The sequence below is a fragment of the Pygoscelis adeliae genome, unplaced genomic scaffold, assembly GCF_000699105.1.
Source record: "Pygoscelis adeliae isolate BGI_AS28 unplaced genomic scaffold, ASM69910v1 Scaffold218, whole genome shotgun sequence".
Taxonomy (NCBI): Eukaryota; Metazoa; Chordata; class Aves; order Sphenisciformes; family Spheniscidae; genus Pygoscelis; species Pygoscelis adeliae.
Window position 1 is genome coordinate 5,117,005 of NW_008825433.1, and position 18,643 is coordinate 5,135,647.

General features: G+C 34.0%; 1 protein-coding gene across 1 annotated transcript in view; it reads left to right on the forward strand.

Moving 5' to 3' along the window:
* The window catches only part of DNAH8 (dynein, axonemal, heavy chain 8), a 146,215-nt gene that overhangs the window by 83,506 nt on the left and 44,066 nt on the right, over positions 1-18,643 (forward strand). The window contains 13 exon segments of the mRNA XM_009331077.1: positions 113-247; positions 1,708-1,830; positions 3,594-3,807; positions 4,357-4,466; positions 5,027-5,190; positions 8,280-8,472; positions 8,899-9,021; positions 10,721-10,851; positions 11,183-11,336; positions 11,794-11,958; positions 12,537-12,763; positions 13,149-13,267; positions 17,266-17,369. Coding sequence (XP_009329352.1) covers positions 113-247; positions 1,708-1,830; positions 3,594-3,807; positions 4,357-4,466; positions 5,027-5,190; positions 8,280-8,472; positions 8,899-9,021; positions 10,721-10,851; positions 11,183-11,336; positions 11,794-11,958; positions 12,537-12,763; positions 13,149-13,267; positions 17,266-17,369 — 1,962 coding nt within the window.

Genomic DNA, 18,643 nt, shown 5'->3' on the forward strand with positions numbered 1-18,643 from the left:
ATACATCATTCAAAAGTAGACACAGAAAGTATCCCATTCTCCAAAATAGGTCTGTTAGGTGTATTTAATTATAAGTTTTGATATAAATATGTGATTTAAATATCTGTTACAGGCGGTTTTGCTCACAGGAGAACAGGGGACTGCAAAGACAGTCATGATTAAGGCATATGTGAAGAAATATGACCCGGAAGAGCATTTGTCAAAATGTTTAAACTTTTCATCTGCCACAGAACCATTTATGTTTCAGGTAAAAATACAGATTTTAAGCAATTCTTGCATATCATTTCCTTGCTAAGTATTTAAAGTGCATTTATTTCTGATACTAAAAGCAGTGAATTAGAAATAAAGTCTAAAGGATCTTTTTCCTCTAAGTCACTTAAACACTTCAGAAAATTCCATAAAAAACAATTTTTGCAGATCAGAATAAAATATAGTCACTCACATAGAGATACATATATTCATGATTGCTGTGTGCTTTTTCATTATGGAATTCTAAGAATCCATTTTTTGCTGAAGACTTTTCATTTTAGATTAATGAAAATTTTTGGTTATATTTCTTCAGTGCTTTCCTGATTCTTTAGTTTATAACTACAATTTTTATTTTTGTTAAATAAAAAGCAGATTTAAACTTATCCTCTTATTTTTCCTCAGCTCTGGAGTGACTACAGCATCAGAAATCCAATCTTTAAGGTCCTCTAGCATCGCAACTTTGTAGAGATCTCCCTTTCCCAATATAACTGCTAAAAATCCATATAAATAGAAACAAATACTACAGATAGTTTTTTTAAGTGATTGAAAGGATGATTTATACCACTGTGCTATGATTCAATACTACTAATTTGCTAGGGTATGATCCTGTAAGTTGAATTAGCTTCATTACCTCTTCAAAGCAATGAATTCATGGTGATAATCCACCAGTAGGATAAAGTAATAATATTTGAATATTTCTCAATTGAAAAGTCTGCTCATGGAGCAGGTCTTACAAACTCCATCCCAAAATCAAGCATCTTTTTTAAGAAGCTAATGTAAATGTTATTAAGAAAATGGTGAAAATTAATGGCTTAAACATCTATTTTTTTAAATTCCAAACTCGCAGAATATCTGCTGAGCTTTTCTGTTATGCATAAGATCTCTGGCCATGGTTTATATCAAACTGTGAGAGGGAATAAGGCAGGCATCCTTTCATGCATGCAAGTTCAATTGAACAGTCAGTATCTCTGTCTCAGTGTGCTCTGCTTAGTGTATTATGGGTCCCTAGAACATTACTTTCTTGAAGACAAAACCCAGACTTCCTCGCCTCTGGTACAACGAGTCTGTGAAAGGATCTTTTTGTGTCTTGTCTCTGCTACAGTCCTGTAGTACCTCAGAAGATATGCTTGCTCTTTGGTGACTTCATGATAATAATTGGCTTCAATGCTAATAATGAAATAATAATTTCCAAGTTTGAAAACTTTTAAAAAACTTCTCTGGTAGCCAGAGGTGGGTTGCAGGACATAGTCCTAAGGCCAGGGAATTGCATAGGAATGAATGTGATAAACAGAAGAATAGGGTTCCTTAATGATGAATCAGAGATGAAACTACTAACAAAAAGAGGAAATCACTGGATAAGTGCTGTAGCAGAAAACAATAAGTAACACATTTTTTAACAATACATTTTAAATATTGTTGCTTTAGATACAAAACAAGAACTTTTTTTTTAATTTTTAGAGGACAATAGAGAGTTATGTGGACAAACGCATTGGAAGTACTTATGGACCTCCTGGAGGCAGAAAAATGACTGTTTTTATTGATGATATCAATATGCCATTTATCAATGAATGGGGAGATCAGGTAAACTGGTTTTTAACAAATACGACATTCTCAAATTGTTGCGCTTTATTTTTATGTGCATGGGAATCAGTGGACTTCCTCAATATTTTAATTAACTGTTAATTATTGGAAATGCTTTCTGATTATGGTACATTGATGAAGAAAAGAAGAGAGAAAATTAGGTTTACTGACGAGACATATAGGACAATGGTGTCATATCTTACATTATCTCCACTTTCTCATATTTTTGTAAGACTAAATAAAAAGCATCACTGTACTAAAGTACCATATTATTAAGTTCAAGATTGATGTTAATTTGAGAGCACCAGTAAACAAACTTTCTGCAAAACGGAAGCACGATACCTTGAAGAAAGTAATAAAGGTGTCCAAAGTCAAGGGTAACACATTGGCTTGCAAACTGGATTAAAGATTTTTGGCTTTTGATGAGCCCATCTACAACTTGAGTGTGTAACATTCATAAGCCTATACAGACCCAAAATCAGGCAAAATTGTCTCACAGTTCCTTCCCATAGTAGGTCTGAAGTATTTCCTGCCCAGGATGCTAGGTCTTCTGGAATGTCTATTTTAACATAAAGACCAAGTATGCTTACCATTCCTTTTTTTATTTGCTCAGAGTAAATAACAAATGAGAAACCTGGGACCTCTGTGCACTTTTGAATGCTCAGGCTGTCTGGCTCCTGTGAGGCTCACAGTTTGGTTTAAGGCTGCTCATAGCATTGAGCTGGTTTGTTAACAGTGTGGGTAGTAGGTCTGGTCATGAGAGTGGACTTGGGCATGTATTTAAGTGGCAGTATGGATATAAGTGAGTCTATGTGGACTGAATAGTTCTTCCTCTTCACTTTAGAAAGCTGTTTTTGTCAAAATCGAAGCCAAGCATGTGTTTTTAGTGTCTCTGAAGTGGAACCTGGCCTTCTACCTAAATGCCAATGTACATCAGTTCTTTGGTTTGCATCATTTGCTCTCACTTGAGAGAACTTCGATTTTTTTTTTTTACAAACTGAAACTAGCATTCAATAACCCACAACACTGAGCTGCTTGACCATAGTCTAGAACATAGGTGATTGTGTTTGAGGAAAAGCCCTCACAGGCCCAGGCAGTGTTCAATAATAGGAAGGATCTCCATTATGGAAGGACCTCCACTAGGTCTTCCATTATGGCCCCAAGACATTGCTGAAATATCTTTAATGGGATGATGGTTTGTGATCGATGCCCTGCTGCATATCATGTGGCTTTGTTAGGGTATGTGAGCTTGATAAGGCTTGCTGAGTATCATTGGAGCAGTTGCTATGGGGGCAAACTCTGTTGCCTCCTGATCCATACAGCTGCTGTAGAGTGGAATGTGGAGTGAATAACCTTTTCAGAATAAACAGCTTCCTGTTTCAAGAAAGAATTAGTTGTTTTGCTTCAAAGGAGGCCAAAAGGAGAGCTGAAAAGCACAGTTTGAACATCTGGAGCTGAATGTCCAGCAGCAAAATCAAATTTTTTTCCAGTTCATTGCCTTAATTTATTTAGTCAAAATGTGTCAAACACATTTTGTTGATATTATATTGTAGTACAGCTCTGAAAGAATTTTCCTGCTGTTTAAAATCACGTAAACCAAGATCTCCCATATGACTAAGGAAGATAGTTTAATCTGAGTTTAGATTCAAGGAAAACCTCTCTCTAGGGATTAGTGGTAGAGTTACAAGAAGAAATTAAATTATCAGGGTATATGTTTTTTCTTGTTTGAATTTCTAATTTGTACATGTTACATAAACTTACAGGTAACAAATGAAATCGTTCGTCAGATGATGGAAATGAAAGGAATGTACAGCTTGGATAAACCTGGAGACTTCACTACAATTGTAGATGTACAATTAATAGCAGCAATGATACATCCTGGAGGAGGCCGTAATGATATTCCCCAGCGTTTAAAAAGACAGTTTTGTGTATTCAATTGTACATTGCCATCCAATGCATCCATAGACAAAATTTTTGGTACTTATTTCTCTTGTTTTAGTACAAATTTTTTTTCATAATTGACTTAAAATGTATAAAAGTAAGTTCTCTTTCTCACTTTCGTCATGCAAATTCGGAGTACTTCCAGTGAAACAACTGAAGCTGTATTACAGCAAAAATAGTGCTGTGGAAGAGAAATTAACGCCTTTAAATGCTTGTCTTTCTCATTTTGGATAAGCAAAATAATTAGTAAGAAAGTAATGGCATTTCCTTCCTGGAAGAATATGAGCACTCCTATTACTATGTAGGTTACCATTCCACCTCTGCGCTGTCTGAAATGCCCTCAGTTGCTAAAATGCTCAATTCTGTTACCTTTGTCAATACAGTATATTGTTAAAAGCCAGCAGTTACTGCCAGTTGTTTCTACACCAGTTCAGAAAAGCCATGGACAAGAGAGAGAAAATTATTTGATCTGTAATTTAAAAGCAAATTACTGTTTTAAATAATTACTTATATGTCTTGCTCACAACCTACCTTATTATATTCTACAACTTGAGGTTAATTGTATATTGCATTTTATCTTTTCAGGTATTATTGGCTGTGGATACTTTCATTCATGTAGAAAATTCAGCCCTGAAGTATGTGATATGGTGAAAAAATTGGTCCCAACAAGCAGAATATTGTGGCAGTGGACAAAGGTACAAATTACAGGGAAAGTTTTATCACAGTCAGTCTGAACAAAGTGCCTATTAGTGTAATTTAGGCACATATTCCTTAAGAACATATCTATAACAAGAAAAAAACAGGAGAAAGATGGGCTAAAAAAGTTTTGGAGATACAATCATCTGGAAAATATCAGATTTCAGTATACAAGACAGATGAATGGAAATATCAGTCCATTCATTCCTATAGTTTTATTCACGTTACCCAAAGTTTTAATCACTATAGCTAAGTAACAGGGAGTGAAATTCTTTATAAATTATAATTTTTAATGTATGAAGCCCAGAACAACATATGAAATGTTTACATGTTATAAGAGTTGGGGTTTTACATTTAGTGCTAGATCCTGCTTCCAAAATAATGAGAGATTTTTGATGACTTCTTAGAAAGAGTTTGCCCACAGTATTATGTGTGAAAATTAGTCGTTTTGTTATTTTTATATTTTATATGTGTTATTAATTATAAATTTATAATTTATATTATTCTTGATTCCTTCTAAATGTTACTGATTTTGAATATTAACAATATTTTTCTTTAGACAAAGATGCTGCCTACACCATCTAAATTCCACTATATCTTCAACCTTCGAGACCTTTCTAGAATTTGGCAAGGAATATTAACCATAAAGGCAGAAGAATGCAACAACAGCACTGTCCTTCTAACACTTTTTAAACATGAATGTACCAGAGTAATTGCTGACAGGTATAATAACTATAGCATTTTATATTTAATAGGTTTAGCCATTTACTTCATTTATGCTCATACATCTGTAAAACTTCTTAATATGATAAACCTTATTGGGCTAATATGAAAAATTTTGTCTTATTTTACACGCAGTCTGCATTGGGGTATTATCTCAATAAATGTCATGCTATGTACTGATAGATTAGACCAGTAATTGGATGGAGAACTCCAAAATATACGAATATTCTATGTTCTAACCTACATTTTTTTGCACTTATCTTTGACTACACTCAGCCAGTTCCTTTGTAAAAAATAGGATTGTACGGTGTCCTAAATTTATACACAGAGAATAATTTAAAATTGCTTTGATCTCCTCACAGAAAAAAGCATCACATGCCTATGATTAAAAAATGGCCCATCTCCTCTAAATCTCCTTTAAAATATTTATAGAACAGATACTGTTACAAGCTGTATGTGTTAAATATCTAGTAATATTTTTGTGTTTACAGTGTTTCAATTTCTTGTGAAATTCTAGGCATAGTACTGTAGCTGCCAGTAAAAACTTGACATATACCCACCAGTACTGTGGATTTTCACAAATATCATTATTTCTTATTCTGATGTCCTGAGGAACAGCCTTCATAATTTTTATAAAATTAATGCTTTATAATTAAAGCATTGAAGTCAAAAGTTGACACTTAAAAATATGTATGTGTATTTTATTACACTGCATTTACTTTATAAAGCTATCACAAAGTGAAAGGAATGAAAAACATTTTGCCATGGACACAAGAGGGCATATTATATTGCTTTTGCTTTTAAGTAGACCTAAAGGCCTTGAATTGGTAAGTGCTTAAGAGTTACCTGCCATGACCAAAATTTTTTCAATAGTCAACATAGTTGCAGAAGTCTAAAATGGAACTTCCCTATTTTAAGACGCTGACTGCATAAACAGGTTGACATGGTAGCAGGCAAGATGTATACATAATGATTGCATTGTATTCAAGCACAGTCAGGTTTAATTGCTAATATTCTAGTAACTTGTCAAAATAAAGCAAAGAGCAAAGGTGTAACAGAATTATAAGGAGTTCCATCTCTGTTTTCAAACTATAAGAGGGACAAAGTTAAATCCTCTTAAGTATACATTGGTATGTGGACTTTAGCATGTACTCAGTTGAAACAGAAACAAAACAAGATATATAAAACTTAGAGATGAATTACACATCACCAAAACTGGTGGATGAAACAACTGCCCTCCATTTCAACTAAATGTTAGAAACAGTTCCAAACAAAACATAGTCCATTGTCAACCAGTTTTGTTTACCACACCTACCTGTATCTTCTAGAATCCCTCATTTTCTTCCATGAGAGCTCTGAATCAGCTGGCAGATGCCTTCTCATTTTCCCCAGGAAAGTGCATTAACAAACTTGCGTTAAGAGCCAAGGAAGTAAGATTGCTATTATGACCAGTTCCAGTATCGCAGAGGAACTCTAATTTGAAAATCCTGCTCACTTTCTCCTCTCTCCCTAGATACATATGCTGAGTTCAGAAAATGCATGCAGGAAATCTAAAAGGAAATCTTATCCATCAGTTGTCAAGAATATAAAAATGAAGGCCAGAGTTTTCTGCTGACTTTAATAGTTATTTCTCTATAACCTGAGAAAGCCTACTCAGTGTAAATCCACTACAAAGTCTAACATTGCTGATATTTCTAAGTGCCTGAACTATTGTATATTATACAAGCACACAAATTACAAGCATACATATTACCTGAAATTGATGTATATGTATTTATATGTGCAATAGAGTGCTGCTGATATAAAAAGAGGGAAAAGTTCAATTTGAATTTGAAGTTAGGATCATACCTACTGATGCAAATGTGTCATACAGCTTTGAGTGTATTATTATTTCTAAAGTTAGGAGCAATATCACTGACATTTACTGAAATGTTCTTATTTTTTTTATTTATTGTGGGGAATTTAAAAATACATGGTATATATGTATTTGTACAGATATGTTATATATTAGAGAGGGGGAGAGAGAGAGTGTAGTCATGCAGTCTTTTCTTCCATGCTGCTTTTAGATTCCATAGTGATTAGTATTATAATGTCATCACTAAGAACCTCTAACAATAATGAAGTATATAATGTATATCCAGGCTGTCTCTATACCACAGTTCTTTAGTAGTATTTGTCTTACCTGAAAACTCGGAGCACTGTGTACAGCTTTTTCACGTTTGTCCTATTTTCTTCTCAGTTGTATCACTGAAAAGGAAAAGAAGTAAAGATTAAAAAAATTTTTTTTCTGTAGTTTCACATTCACAGTTGTCACATTTTCTGGGGTTGAGGTGGTTCTTGCCTTTTATGTTTACCAGTTACTTCTGAGTATCATTCTTGATTGCTTCTCAGACAATCACAGCCCCAGATAATCACAGTAGTCAAAGATCTTGATCTGTATTAAAACCATCTTGAACCTACCAATGGAAGCAGATACAGTTGTTTAAACAATGAAATGTAGTCACTAGTATTTGTCTTGGCAGACTTTGTTTTCTTTCAATCTGCATTACTCCTCCTCCCCCACGCCAGTGTATATCCCCCTCTGTTAATTATGGATTTTGGTGTAAGAAGGATTGAGAATCAAGTCAGGTTGTAGTGACATATACTATCTGCCTTTCACTATTCCTTATCTCATTGCAGTTTCATAGGCAGTACTACAATAACATAAATTATGCTATTCTGCTGCAGGTTGAAAGATGATAAGGGTCACTTAGCCATGGTTATTTGGGAAATCATTCAACCTTTTTCATCCTTTTTCATGTGAGAAATTAAATGGTCTGTCATTGCCTAGTTCTAGGTGAAAGTTGGAAAGTCAATTTGTTTCTGTGTGTTATGTTTTATGATTGACTATTATACTCTAGAGTATGGAAGCATTTCATTTCTGTGAATATTGCCTAATCCATTTCTGTGACTATTGTCTAATATGTATTGCCTAATATGTATTTTTCTTTGAAATATTACAAGTTTCTTTTAGTATTTAATTATCTGTTTTTCTCCCTATATAACTAGAAATAATTTTTTTTTAAATTGTACTAATTTATGATTTTTAGATTTATTACTCCTGAAGATACAGCCTGGTTTGAGAAAGCTATTACTAAAACAATTGAGGAATACGTTGATACAGGCTTAACAGAAGTTCTCCAAGCTGAACCATATTTTGTAGATTTTTTACGGGAGGTGCCTGAACCAACTGGTGATGAACCAGAAGATTTTGTGTTTGAACCACCAAAAATTTATGAGGAGGTATTTCATTTTACACCTAAAATACTAGGCACTGAAGTTTTCCTTTAATTATTAAGTATGTTATATTGCTGAAGTCACATCATACAGAAAATTTTGTTGAATACCTACCACATTTCTTGTGAAGATATATCTAGATTTTTCTGGTTAGTATGCAATAAATCATTTTAAAGTTAAAGTTAAAGTTAATAATGCCATATAAATGTTGTTTATTCATTCCTATTCTGCTTGCTCCTTTTTTTCCCACCGTTAGCAGAAAATTTCTGCTTAAACATAACTACAGTCACTACAGTGAATTAACAAGGTAATCTCATTACACGTGGCCAATACATGAACTCAAGTTTGTGTAAAAATGTCAGTGCAGTTTTAAATTCTGAAGGGCCATGCTAGTATTGTTACTGATGGTTTGGTTTGTTGGGTTTTTTTCAGATTCCAAGCTTTGAATTTCTTTGTGAAAAATTGCAAATGTATCAGAGACAATACAATGAATGTATTAGAGGATCAGTTCTTGATTTGGTGTTTTTTAAGGATGCAATGACACATCTTATTAAGGTTTGGGGTTTGTTACTTCTTTATTAGTTTAACTGTTGCAACAGTGTTCCTGATTTGGGCAAGCTATTCTTAGAGGGCACATTCTGAAAAGCTACTCTTATCCCCAAACTTGCTTGCCATCTTCGCCTAGTCATTTTCAAGAACTAGGAAAGAGCTACAGTTATTTTACCTGTTTGCATGTTTTGTAATAAATACCTTACTTTATATATTTGTTCAAGCTTCTGTGTATTCAGAGGTGTGAAGGTTTTCCTCAATAGGAAAGGTGAGGTCATAAAGAGGCACATTTATATTTTGTATATAGAATTATTTTTAATCATTAACAATGCAGAGAACACTTCAAAGGTATCTGTACCTGACAAGTGATCAAAACAATGTGAGGTAGAATCTGATTGGATGAGAAGCATGAAAAGAAATATAAATCACGGCTGCAGTAGAATCAGTGTGTAGGGTAGAGAAAAGTCTCAGTTTACAATCAGTTGAGCCCCTATTCAGAAAGGAAGATATAAGGAAAGAATTAATCCGAAATCAGAATCCAATTCATGAGGGAGAAAAAAAAGACTAAGCATGAGATTTGTTTGAAATGTGTGTGCCTCAGGTTTAAGAAGTTGTGTTAGTTATCTCAGGAATTACTTTAACCTGGTGATCTGTTTACTAAAAGACACATAGAAGCCACGGTGAAACCAAAACAGAAGGAGGTATTTGGGTCTTCTCTAGCTGACCTCAAGTGAAGTAAATGATTTTGTTTGCTTTGCATTTAAACAGAAGAAAATAATTTTATTTTTAAATACAGTTCATGTGATGCCAGGTGAATTTGAGAAGACCTTGAAAATCTCCGCTACTCCATTTCCATTGGCAAGTTTTAACCAGAATGTCTGGCATATGCAGTTAGGTAGTAGAAAGGAGCCCTGCTGTCACTATGGTGACAATAAATTTAGTCACCCTCATAATTTCACATTTAGACCTCTATTTTAATATAGTTATCTTGATAGGCTCAGAGGGAACTGTGCATAAACCCAAAATTTCTTTGAAGGGAAAAATGAATAGAATTCAAAGGCTTGATGTAGATGCCAATCTTTTGCATTATGTACATAATTTACATGAGGAGCAAAACTAACTGTAGCATCTTAAAAGTAATATTGCACTAACATAAAATAAAACCAAGGAAGATGTGATGTATATACAGGAGATGTGTAAAAAATAATGTAGTAAATTTGTAATCCAGCTTTTGTACCTGGGAGACTTGTTAAGACTATCTCAAAGGAAACACTGAAGGTAGATAAAATACAAGATAACACTACATGATAGTTTAAATGTGTCCAAGTCTTTCAGACTCTTAAAATTAGGAATGTAGTATGTTTATTCTTCTAGCTAAAGTTTTTTTATTGATATTTTTAAACACATTCAGGATGATACCTTCAACATAAAATGGAGCTCAAAATGTCTCCCTTTATGTATTTAAATCCTATGTGTAACTAATTATAACCATCCTATATTCTTATGTGCAGCTTTTTCATTAGCTACACAAAATTCCTGAAGAATGTACAAGTGTTCTTTTGAGTGGAAAAATTTTCTGCAAGTATCCTTTTAATAATCTTTATTGTAAATAAAGTGAAGAGTATAACAGATTTTTTTTATTTTGCTAATTAACATTTTAATTTAAATTTATTAATGAGCTTTTCTTCCATTTTTTCCTATATAGATTTCCCGGATAATTCGGACAGCATATGGAAATGCTTTACTTGTTGGAGTTGGTGGTTCTGGAAAACAAAGTCTTTCAAGGTTGGCCTCCTTTATTGCTGGCTATAAAATATTTCAGATCACTTTAACCAGGTAAGAAATGCAAGAAATATATAAATCCAATTTATGCTATCGCTTTCTCTTTACACAGTCATAACCTTATGCTTTTAACAGCCTTTTTTTTTTTTTTTTCTCATTTTATCACCATTTAAAAATGTGGAAAACAAGAAATTCTTATCTGGTTTGTATACAACATTGGATTAAGTTTGAGCTGAAAAAGCTGGACCATGTCTTAGCTATTCCTGCCAAAATATGTGTGTTTACAAAGGATGTTTGCACTATCATTTATAAAACACTATAATCTGAAAATAGCAGTATTCTGAATTGTTTTGAATTAACAGGTAATGTTTCTTATTCCTCCTAGATCCTATAATGTAAGCAATCTGTCAGATGATTTAAAATTGTTGTATAGAACAGCTGGAGTAGAAGGACGAGGCATCACTTTTATTTTCACTGATAATGAAATAAAAGAGGAGTCCTTTTTGGAATATATTAATAATCTGCTGTCTTCAGGCGAGGTGAGAGTCTCAACATGACAGGCAATGTACTTTAATGTACAGGAAACTGCAGAATTTGTTCCCACTATTTTATTTCTACTTGGTCATAAATTGGAGAATCAATAATGATTAACTCTGAAATATCTCAACTTTTAAAATAAGGAGTGCTCTTGGTATGGAGTTTCTTTATTTCAGTGTAAACCAGGAAAAGGTAAGGAGCTGTGATGGGTATTTCGGTAGCCGTTATTAAATGAGTATTCACTGTCCAGTCAAGATCTGTACTCTTCCTGAGTTAGACTTCCTAGTTTTTAATGGAGTTACATGAAGTCTAAAGCAGGGACAAATTTGGTTTTTAATCTGTCTAAACTGTATATATGCAGAGAGAGAGATACAGATGTAAACAGACAAATATTTGTAAACTCTATAATAATTACATCCATGCAATTTATTTTCTTATCCATTTTAATTTTATAAAAAGATTTCTAATTTATTTGCTCGGGATGAATTGGATGAAATCACCCAAGGATTAATACCTGTGATGAAAAAAGAGATGCCTCGGTGTCCTCCTACCTTTGATAATCTTTATGAATATTTTTTAACTCGGGCAAAGAAGAACTTGCATGTTGTCCTCTGCTTTTCTCCAGTAAGTTTTTTCTTCATAGCTGTCTTCCTTACTTCCATTAGCAAACTATCCTATAAGGTGTGACAGGATTATTCAAGCTTTATATTTTTAAGGAGATTTAAAGATGCATAAAAAGATTACTGAAGTCTGGTTATAATTGCTGAGATAATAAAAGTATGGTACAGTTGTCAGAACTTAAAAACAGAATACTTAAAAATTGAATCATTCCTTACATGTTAAAGTAATTTTTATTTTTTCTTCCTGGCATATTCTTTCCTAATACAAATCGATGAATGTATCTTTGTGAAATTCTTGCTTGTTATTTGAAAACAAGAATTTAATGGAAATTAAAATAAGTTAATTGAAGTTTTAAAATATTAAGAAACATATTTTTCATGAACTTCTTTCTTCAAATTTCATAAAATATTGAATGTTGGAAATTTAGCAAAATACTTATATAAAAGAAAAAACTGTGCAGGGTGTTCTAAGCAGAAAATTAGCAAGAAAAAAATAGACTATTTAGTTGTTTATATGAATTAAGCATTTTGATCAACCTAATTAAGTATCATATCATAAATTAACAGTGTTACTCTCTCTAGGTTGGTGAGAAGTTCCGTGCACGTTCTTTGAAATTTCCTGGTCTCATATCAGGGTGCACCATGGATTGGTTCAGTCGATGGCCCAAGGAAGCTCTTGTAGCTGTAGCCAGTTATTTTCTTTCAGAATTTAATATGGTCTGCTCTGCATCAGTTAAAACACAAGTCGTGGAAACCATGGGTCTTTTTCATGATATAGTTTCAGAAAGCTGTGAGAATTATTTCCAAAGGTAATACTTTACACAAATGCAATAATTAATCTCAAAAGTGTTCCTACAGATAGTGTTTTTTGAACTTGTGTTATATGAATCAATAAGTGTCTTTTAATGCTAATACAGAAATAAAGCTGCTGTATCAATATATGCAAATGCCATGAAAATAATTACTATTATGTTGCAAGTTCATTATCTTCATTCCCACTATTCAACAATTTTAACATTGCTTATGTGGATGAAAACAATGTAATTGGAAATAAGGGTTTGCATTATGAAGAAATTTGATTTTGACTGAATTAAAGATGATTTATATAATCTTCTGTTTCATTGGAAGTAATCAAATGGCTGTACATATCAAAAATATGTACTAAGTTGATGTTGCCAATATACTATGTTTTAGGTATCGAAGAAGAGCTTATGTAACACCTAAATCCTATCTCTCTTTCATCAATGGCTACAAAGAAGTTTATACTGAAAAGTTAGAGAGTATTAATGAACAAGCCGAACGTATGCAAATTGGTAAGCAAGATAGAGATAAACATGTATTTCCATGTATGGTCTCAAATGATCTGTGTTCTTAATATTAGACTACTTATTCAGTGATCACTTAAAATCAGTTCTGCTGGATCACAGTTCAAAACTGGAGGCTTATGAGGACCATTTCCAAGCACTCCAGCTATCACCAATTCACAATGATTCTCTTACAAAATGCCTCAAAGAAGCTGTCAGCTTAATCATTCCTCTCAGCATTATATTAAACTTTAACATTTCCAATTTAGCATTTGTAATGGAAAGTAGAACCTGAAATTATCCAGAGAGAGCATCTGATTTACTAGTATAGAGAGGTAGCTCTAAACGTAGTTATTAATTTACTTCTGGACTTGTCTATGGAAAGTCTTGCTATACAATCTGAGCGCTTCACAATTGATTTGTTTCAGATTTCTGCTATAGAATAAGTAGCTGTTACTTATGGTCATTTTATAACCAGGGATCTGAAATACAGAAAAGTATGATTGAAATGTTCTTCTAATTTTGGGTATCTGTTTGAAATGACCTAATTTTTGGCATTAGATTAGTACTTAATGGGTTCAGAATACATTTCCGGTTTTCTCCGGTTTGCATCTAGACATGCTTTTGTAAATCTACAAAGGCAACTGAATAGCTTAGGAAACTTGGTCTTTATGGGAAAAGATACTGCATATCAATGTAACAGAATAGAGAATTCTACATAAGATTTTTCATACAAAGGTAAAAGGATGTAGCATTTAGACAATGATTAACAATGCAACTGGTACACTTCACGTGAAGAAAAGAATAGAATAAGAATGTTTAGATATTTATTTTATTCAGAAACTGTTTGCTGAATTAGAGTGGACTGTAGAGGAGTAAGTGTTCCTCAATATTTTCACATTATGCAAATTTCCCTGTATGGATCTGTTGCCAGATCTAGAAATCAGAACTTATCATTAGTCCTGCTTGAGATGAGGATAAAGTCTGAGAGCCTTGAAGATTTCTGAGGGTGGGGTTTTTTTGTATTCTTTCTCCAGTTCTTCTATTTTCAAAAATAACTTAAAAGAAGTAACCTAAGTAGCTTCAGCACTGTCAAGAAAATTTCATGTGTAGATTTTCCTAGCCTCTCACATGATATTGTCGCTAATTCCTTACGTGGTCTTCAAAACAAAATGACCATGTACATGTACATCTTCTACTGCAGCATCTTTATAACATTGATGCTTAGAAAATTGCGTCTGTCAGCTTATGGGCAATACTCATGCCAGGTAGAAAACATTCTAAATGGTTTCATTTGCATGGAAAAGATGTATCACAAAACAACAAAAATACTGGTCATCCCTGACTCCAAACGTGCTCCACTGTTTACTGCATCCTAAGGAACCTTCTCAAAAAGCTTTTTATGAATTATTTAGCTACTATCTCACACATCCATCCTTTAATCCTTAGTCTTTCATCGCTTAATGTCAAAAAGATTTAGAAGGTTAAAAAAATTAGCCTTGAAGGTTGTTTCAGTGTGTTAGGAGATTATCCTGATATGAGATTTAAATTTTATGTTACTAAACTCAGCTGAGATAATGTCGCTCTTTTCATCTCCTTGTTGAAATGTTTTTCCTGTATGTAATGATGTCTGGGCCAATTCAAGATGCTTGTAAAGCAGCAAAATTGTAATAAATACCTTGATCAATACTGATTTCTAGAAAAGTCCCTGGCTTGAGCACATTGAAAGTAGATGCTGTAGTATCTATACGAATAACATATTTTGAAAGCTAGAAGTAATCTCTTCTGCTTTGTCACTTTGGGTGAAAAACCTTGTAAGACAGATGAGGAAAAAACTGAGATCCAATGACAATTACAATTATTTCTGAGTGCTTAACATCTTGTGTCTTCTCTCAGAATCCACCTGGGGAATCCTTGGTAGAGCACCACATGTAGATAATGTCTTTTGATACAGTACTGTGGTTCTACCAGAAGACCTCAGTTTAGCTTTGACAAAGTGGGCACATCATCCATTTGAGCGACTTGTTGCTAGATATCCTGCTAATTAAAAGTGACAGAAGTTACATCCTTGAGGTGCTAAGAGTACTGTGGTTTAATATCTTAATAAAGATTTTTATAATTTTTCTATATTCACTACTTTTTGCAGTCATCGTTCAGACAAGTTACAAAATACATTGCAAGAGATAAAGATTACTTTGATTCTCTCTATAGGTTCAAAATATATGCTAACTTTTTAACTTGCTTTAGATAAGTTGTAGCTGATATCAGTAAGGTTCTTACATGGAGTTCTACATATACCTCTGAAAAATCCTATTCCTCTTTCTGATTCCTAAATCAGGCATTCGTTTATGACTACAAGCACTGAAAAAAAACTAACTGCTGGCGTGGTACTGTTGTAATGTTTCTTCTGATTGGAAGTTCGCAGGGGACCTGAAGAAGCTATAAAGGTTTCTTGTTTATAACAGCAATTCTTCAATTCTTGTTCTGTGTTTTCCCATTCTTTGTCCATCTTTCTTTCTTCTCACTCTAGGATTGTAGCAGGGGAAGCTAATGCAGCAAAGGGTATCACTTTCCCTTTCATAGCTTCTCTTTCGGAATTTTTTTTTTATAGTGAAGTGAAGTAACAACCATTTTGGAAATTGCTGTCAGAGGAGTGAGAGGTGGGGGTAGAATGTTAGTGTGTGTGTACCTCTACCCCTTGGAGTATTTTAGGAAGTGGCATATGTCTGGGAAAAGGAAACATTCTAAAACATCTCTCTTGTCTCCCAGTCAACGTCCTTCAGTGAATATACCTTTGAACTTTATTGTTGAGAGTGGCAAAATAATCTGCCTTTTGGCAAGTAATAATAAAGAGCCTGTAGAATGGCAGTAGCCTGATCATGAGGCAGCTGTGCAAGAAGAATGAGAAATGTGCTAGGAGAGAATGCATGTCTGTGTGAAATGTGGTATCAGAAAAGTGAAGACACATCACAGGGAAACATTGTCGTCAAATATATAACTGCAAGTGTGCTCTGACTCTAGCTGTTAGGGAGAGAGGGAGATAAGGGGAATGCTTCCAGATGAGTTCTAAGATTTTAAGGTTCAGTAACGAAGAAGAGAGGAGAGGCTAGCGAGGCTTCAGCATGCAATACGGAGCTCAGGAATAGCCAAAAATCTGTGCTCAAATCTATGAGCAAGAGAGGAGAGAAAAAAAGAATGCATGAATGCCTGTGAAAGACTGAATAGATAATAGTTATAGAGGCAGCAAACTCATCTCTTTCTGGGCAACTGTTAGTGTAAGGCTGAACGGTCTCTATGGATGGTTGCTTCAGCACATATGAGAGCTATGATGGGACTGGCCCTAAACCACGTGAGCGCAGATGCTTTTATGTGCTTTTCTGCACTCTCTGTTGCCAGGGACATGAGAGGGTAAACTCAATATGCAGGAGCTGGAGGTCACAATCTTGCTGTGACCTTTGGGTCCACTTTTGGTGACTCCACTTCTTCCCATTTCTTTCTAGAACGAACTCCCTACTGGAAGGCAGTTATGGATCCTCATATTTATGTCATTTCCTCATGCAGTGATGCAAATGCAGTATCAGTCTGATTTTCTAATTGTCCTGTGACTTTATGACAACATATCCTTGACACACACACCTTTTTTTTTTTTTTTAAGAGGTCTATATAATGAGCATAAAGATATATTTTATTGCAGCTAATGTCCCAGCTATACACTTTTAGGTACTGTTTACGGCTATAACAAACTAAAACTAAGAAGTATGGATTTCCTTTGGAAGAATCAAGCTTGTTTATAATCATTCTGCACCTTGTGTAATTATTTATATCCATGAAAAGTGAATAGTAAGCACAATCATGATAGTATGACTGTTTACACCTACTTTCTCTCCTTTACACAAATTCAAATGAGAACACAAGGTACAAGGCATTTGGAATCTAGAGCTAGATTGTATTATCTAACTAGGAAAAAATAGTTTTCATTTTTCTGAATTTTATCTTTTACTTAATAGGTCTATCTAAGCTGATGGAGGCCAGTGAATCTGTTGCTAAACTCTCTCAGGAGTTGGCCGTTAAGGAGAAGGAACTGGCTTTGGCATCTGTTAAGGCAGATAAAGTAAGTACTTGAGTGTTAAATAGCAAAAGGCAGTGGATAGCACCAGGATATGTAGTGAGGTAAAGTGCTATGGCAGAATTTTCTCATAATTTGTACAAGCCAAAAAATGTGCATCGTGGTCTAAAACGAAGTTTCACTCCTCTCTTTGTAGCATGTTGATTCAGCATTTGCTTCTGAAAGTGAGGCACTTTAAGACTGCACAGGGGTTGAGTGCCTTCCTTGTTCTCCTCCCATTTCTTACCCACTCCTATAAGCATCGGGTTTCATTTTTTGTTTCATGTTTTTTTTGTGTGCTTGATTGACGTTTATTAAATTTGGGGTTATATGTGCACTTATTTGCAAATAAGAAGTTAACAGATGATAACGGGACTCTACTCTTTCAAAATTGCTTAGAAAAAAGTTCATCAAAGTTCAGTTTCATATTTTGCCTTTTACATTAACAAGGTGTCCATGTGTTCATGAGATTGGTGGTCTGGTAGAAATCTAGTTTCCAAAATGACTCTCTGAAAAGGTATGTTAGGGAATGTATTAATATAGGCATTCTGTTTTCTGAAAGATACCATAATACTATGATGGTGCATATTTAATATGCACTGGAAAGCAAACGTTTGGCCAGTGATGGCTAAGGGATTGCCTGCATTCTTCAAGGCCTTTTATCTCATAAGAGAGAAAATTATGACAGAAAGGGATGAAATTACACTTCTTGCATTTCAGGAGTATGACAGATATGCTGGCAGAGTTCACTTTGTTTAATACTTATATTTGATACACATTTTGAAATAGCTCTCTGGCAGTCATTCACATAGCCTCTTAGTTGTCAACTTTTTCAATAGGGCACTGCTTATGAGTCATCCGAAGTAGAAGACGTATGGACAAATAATAAAAGAACAGACTTTTATTTAAACTATGTGTAATATTGTTTATATTCTATATATTTCTTTCTTTCCCTTAGTACTGAGCCTTATAGAAACCAGAATTGGATTTCACACAAAAAAATTGTGGCAATTGGGGATTTTATTTGTCATTTTTTTTCTCAAAGGTGTTTGAGAGCATTGTTTAAGTTCTTGTAAATGCATACATATAGCCTTGACCCTATAGCTGATACTGGTCAAAAAACATTCTGACACTTACTGTATGTCACGCATGCAGAGGAGAATTAAAAATATATGTACTGAAGAACCAGACATGAATGGATAACTTCATTCTGTGAATTCACGTGGGGCTGTTCTTTGAATAGACTAATTAAAAGTGACTCTTTAGACTAAAGGAGTAAT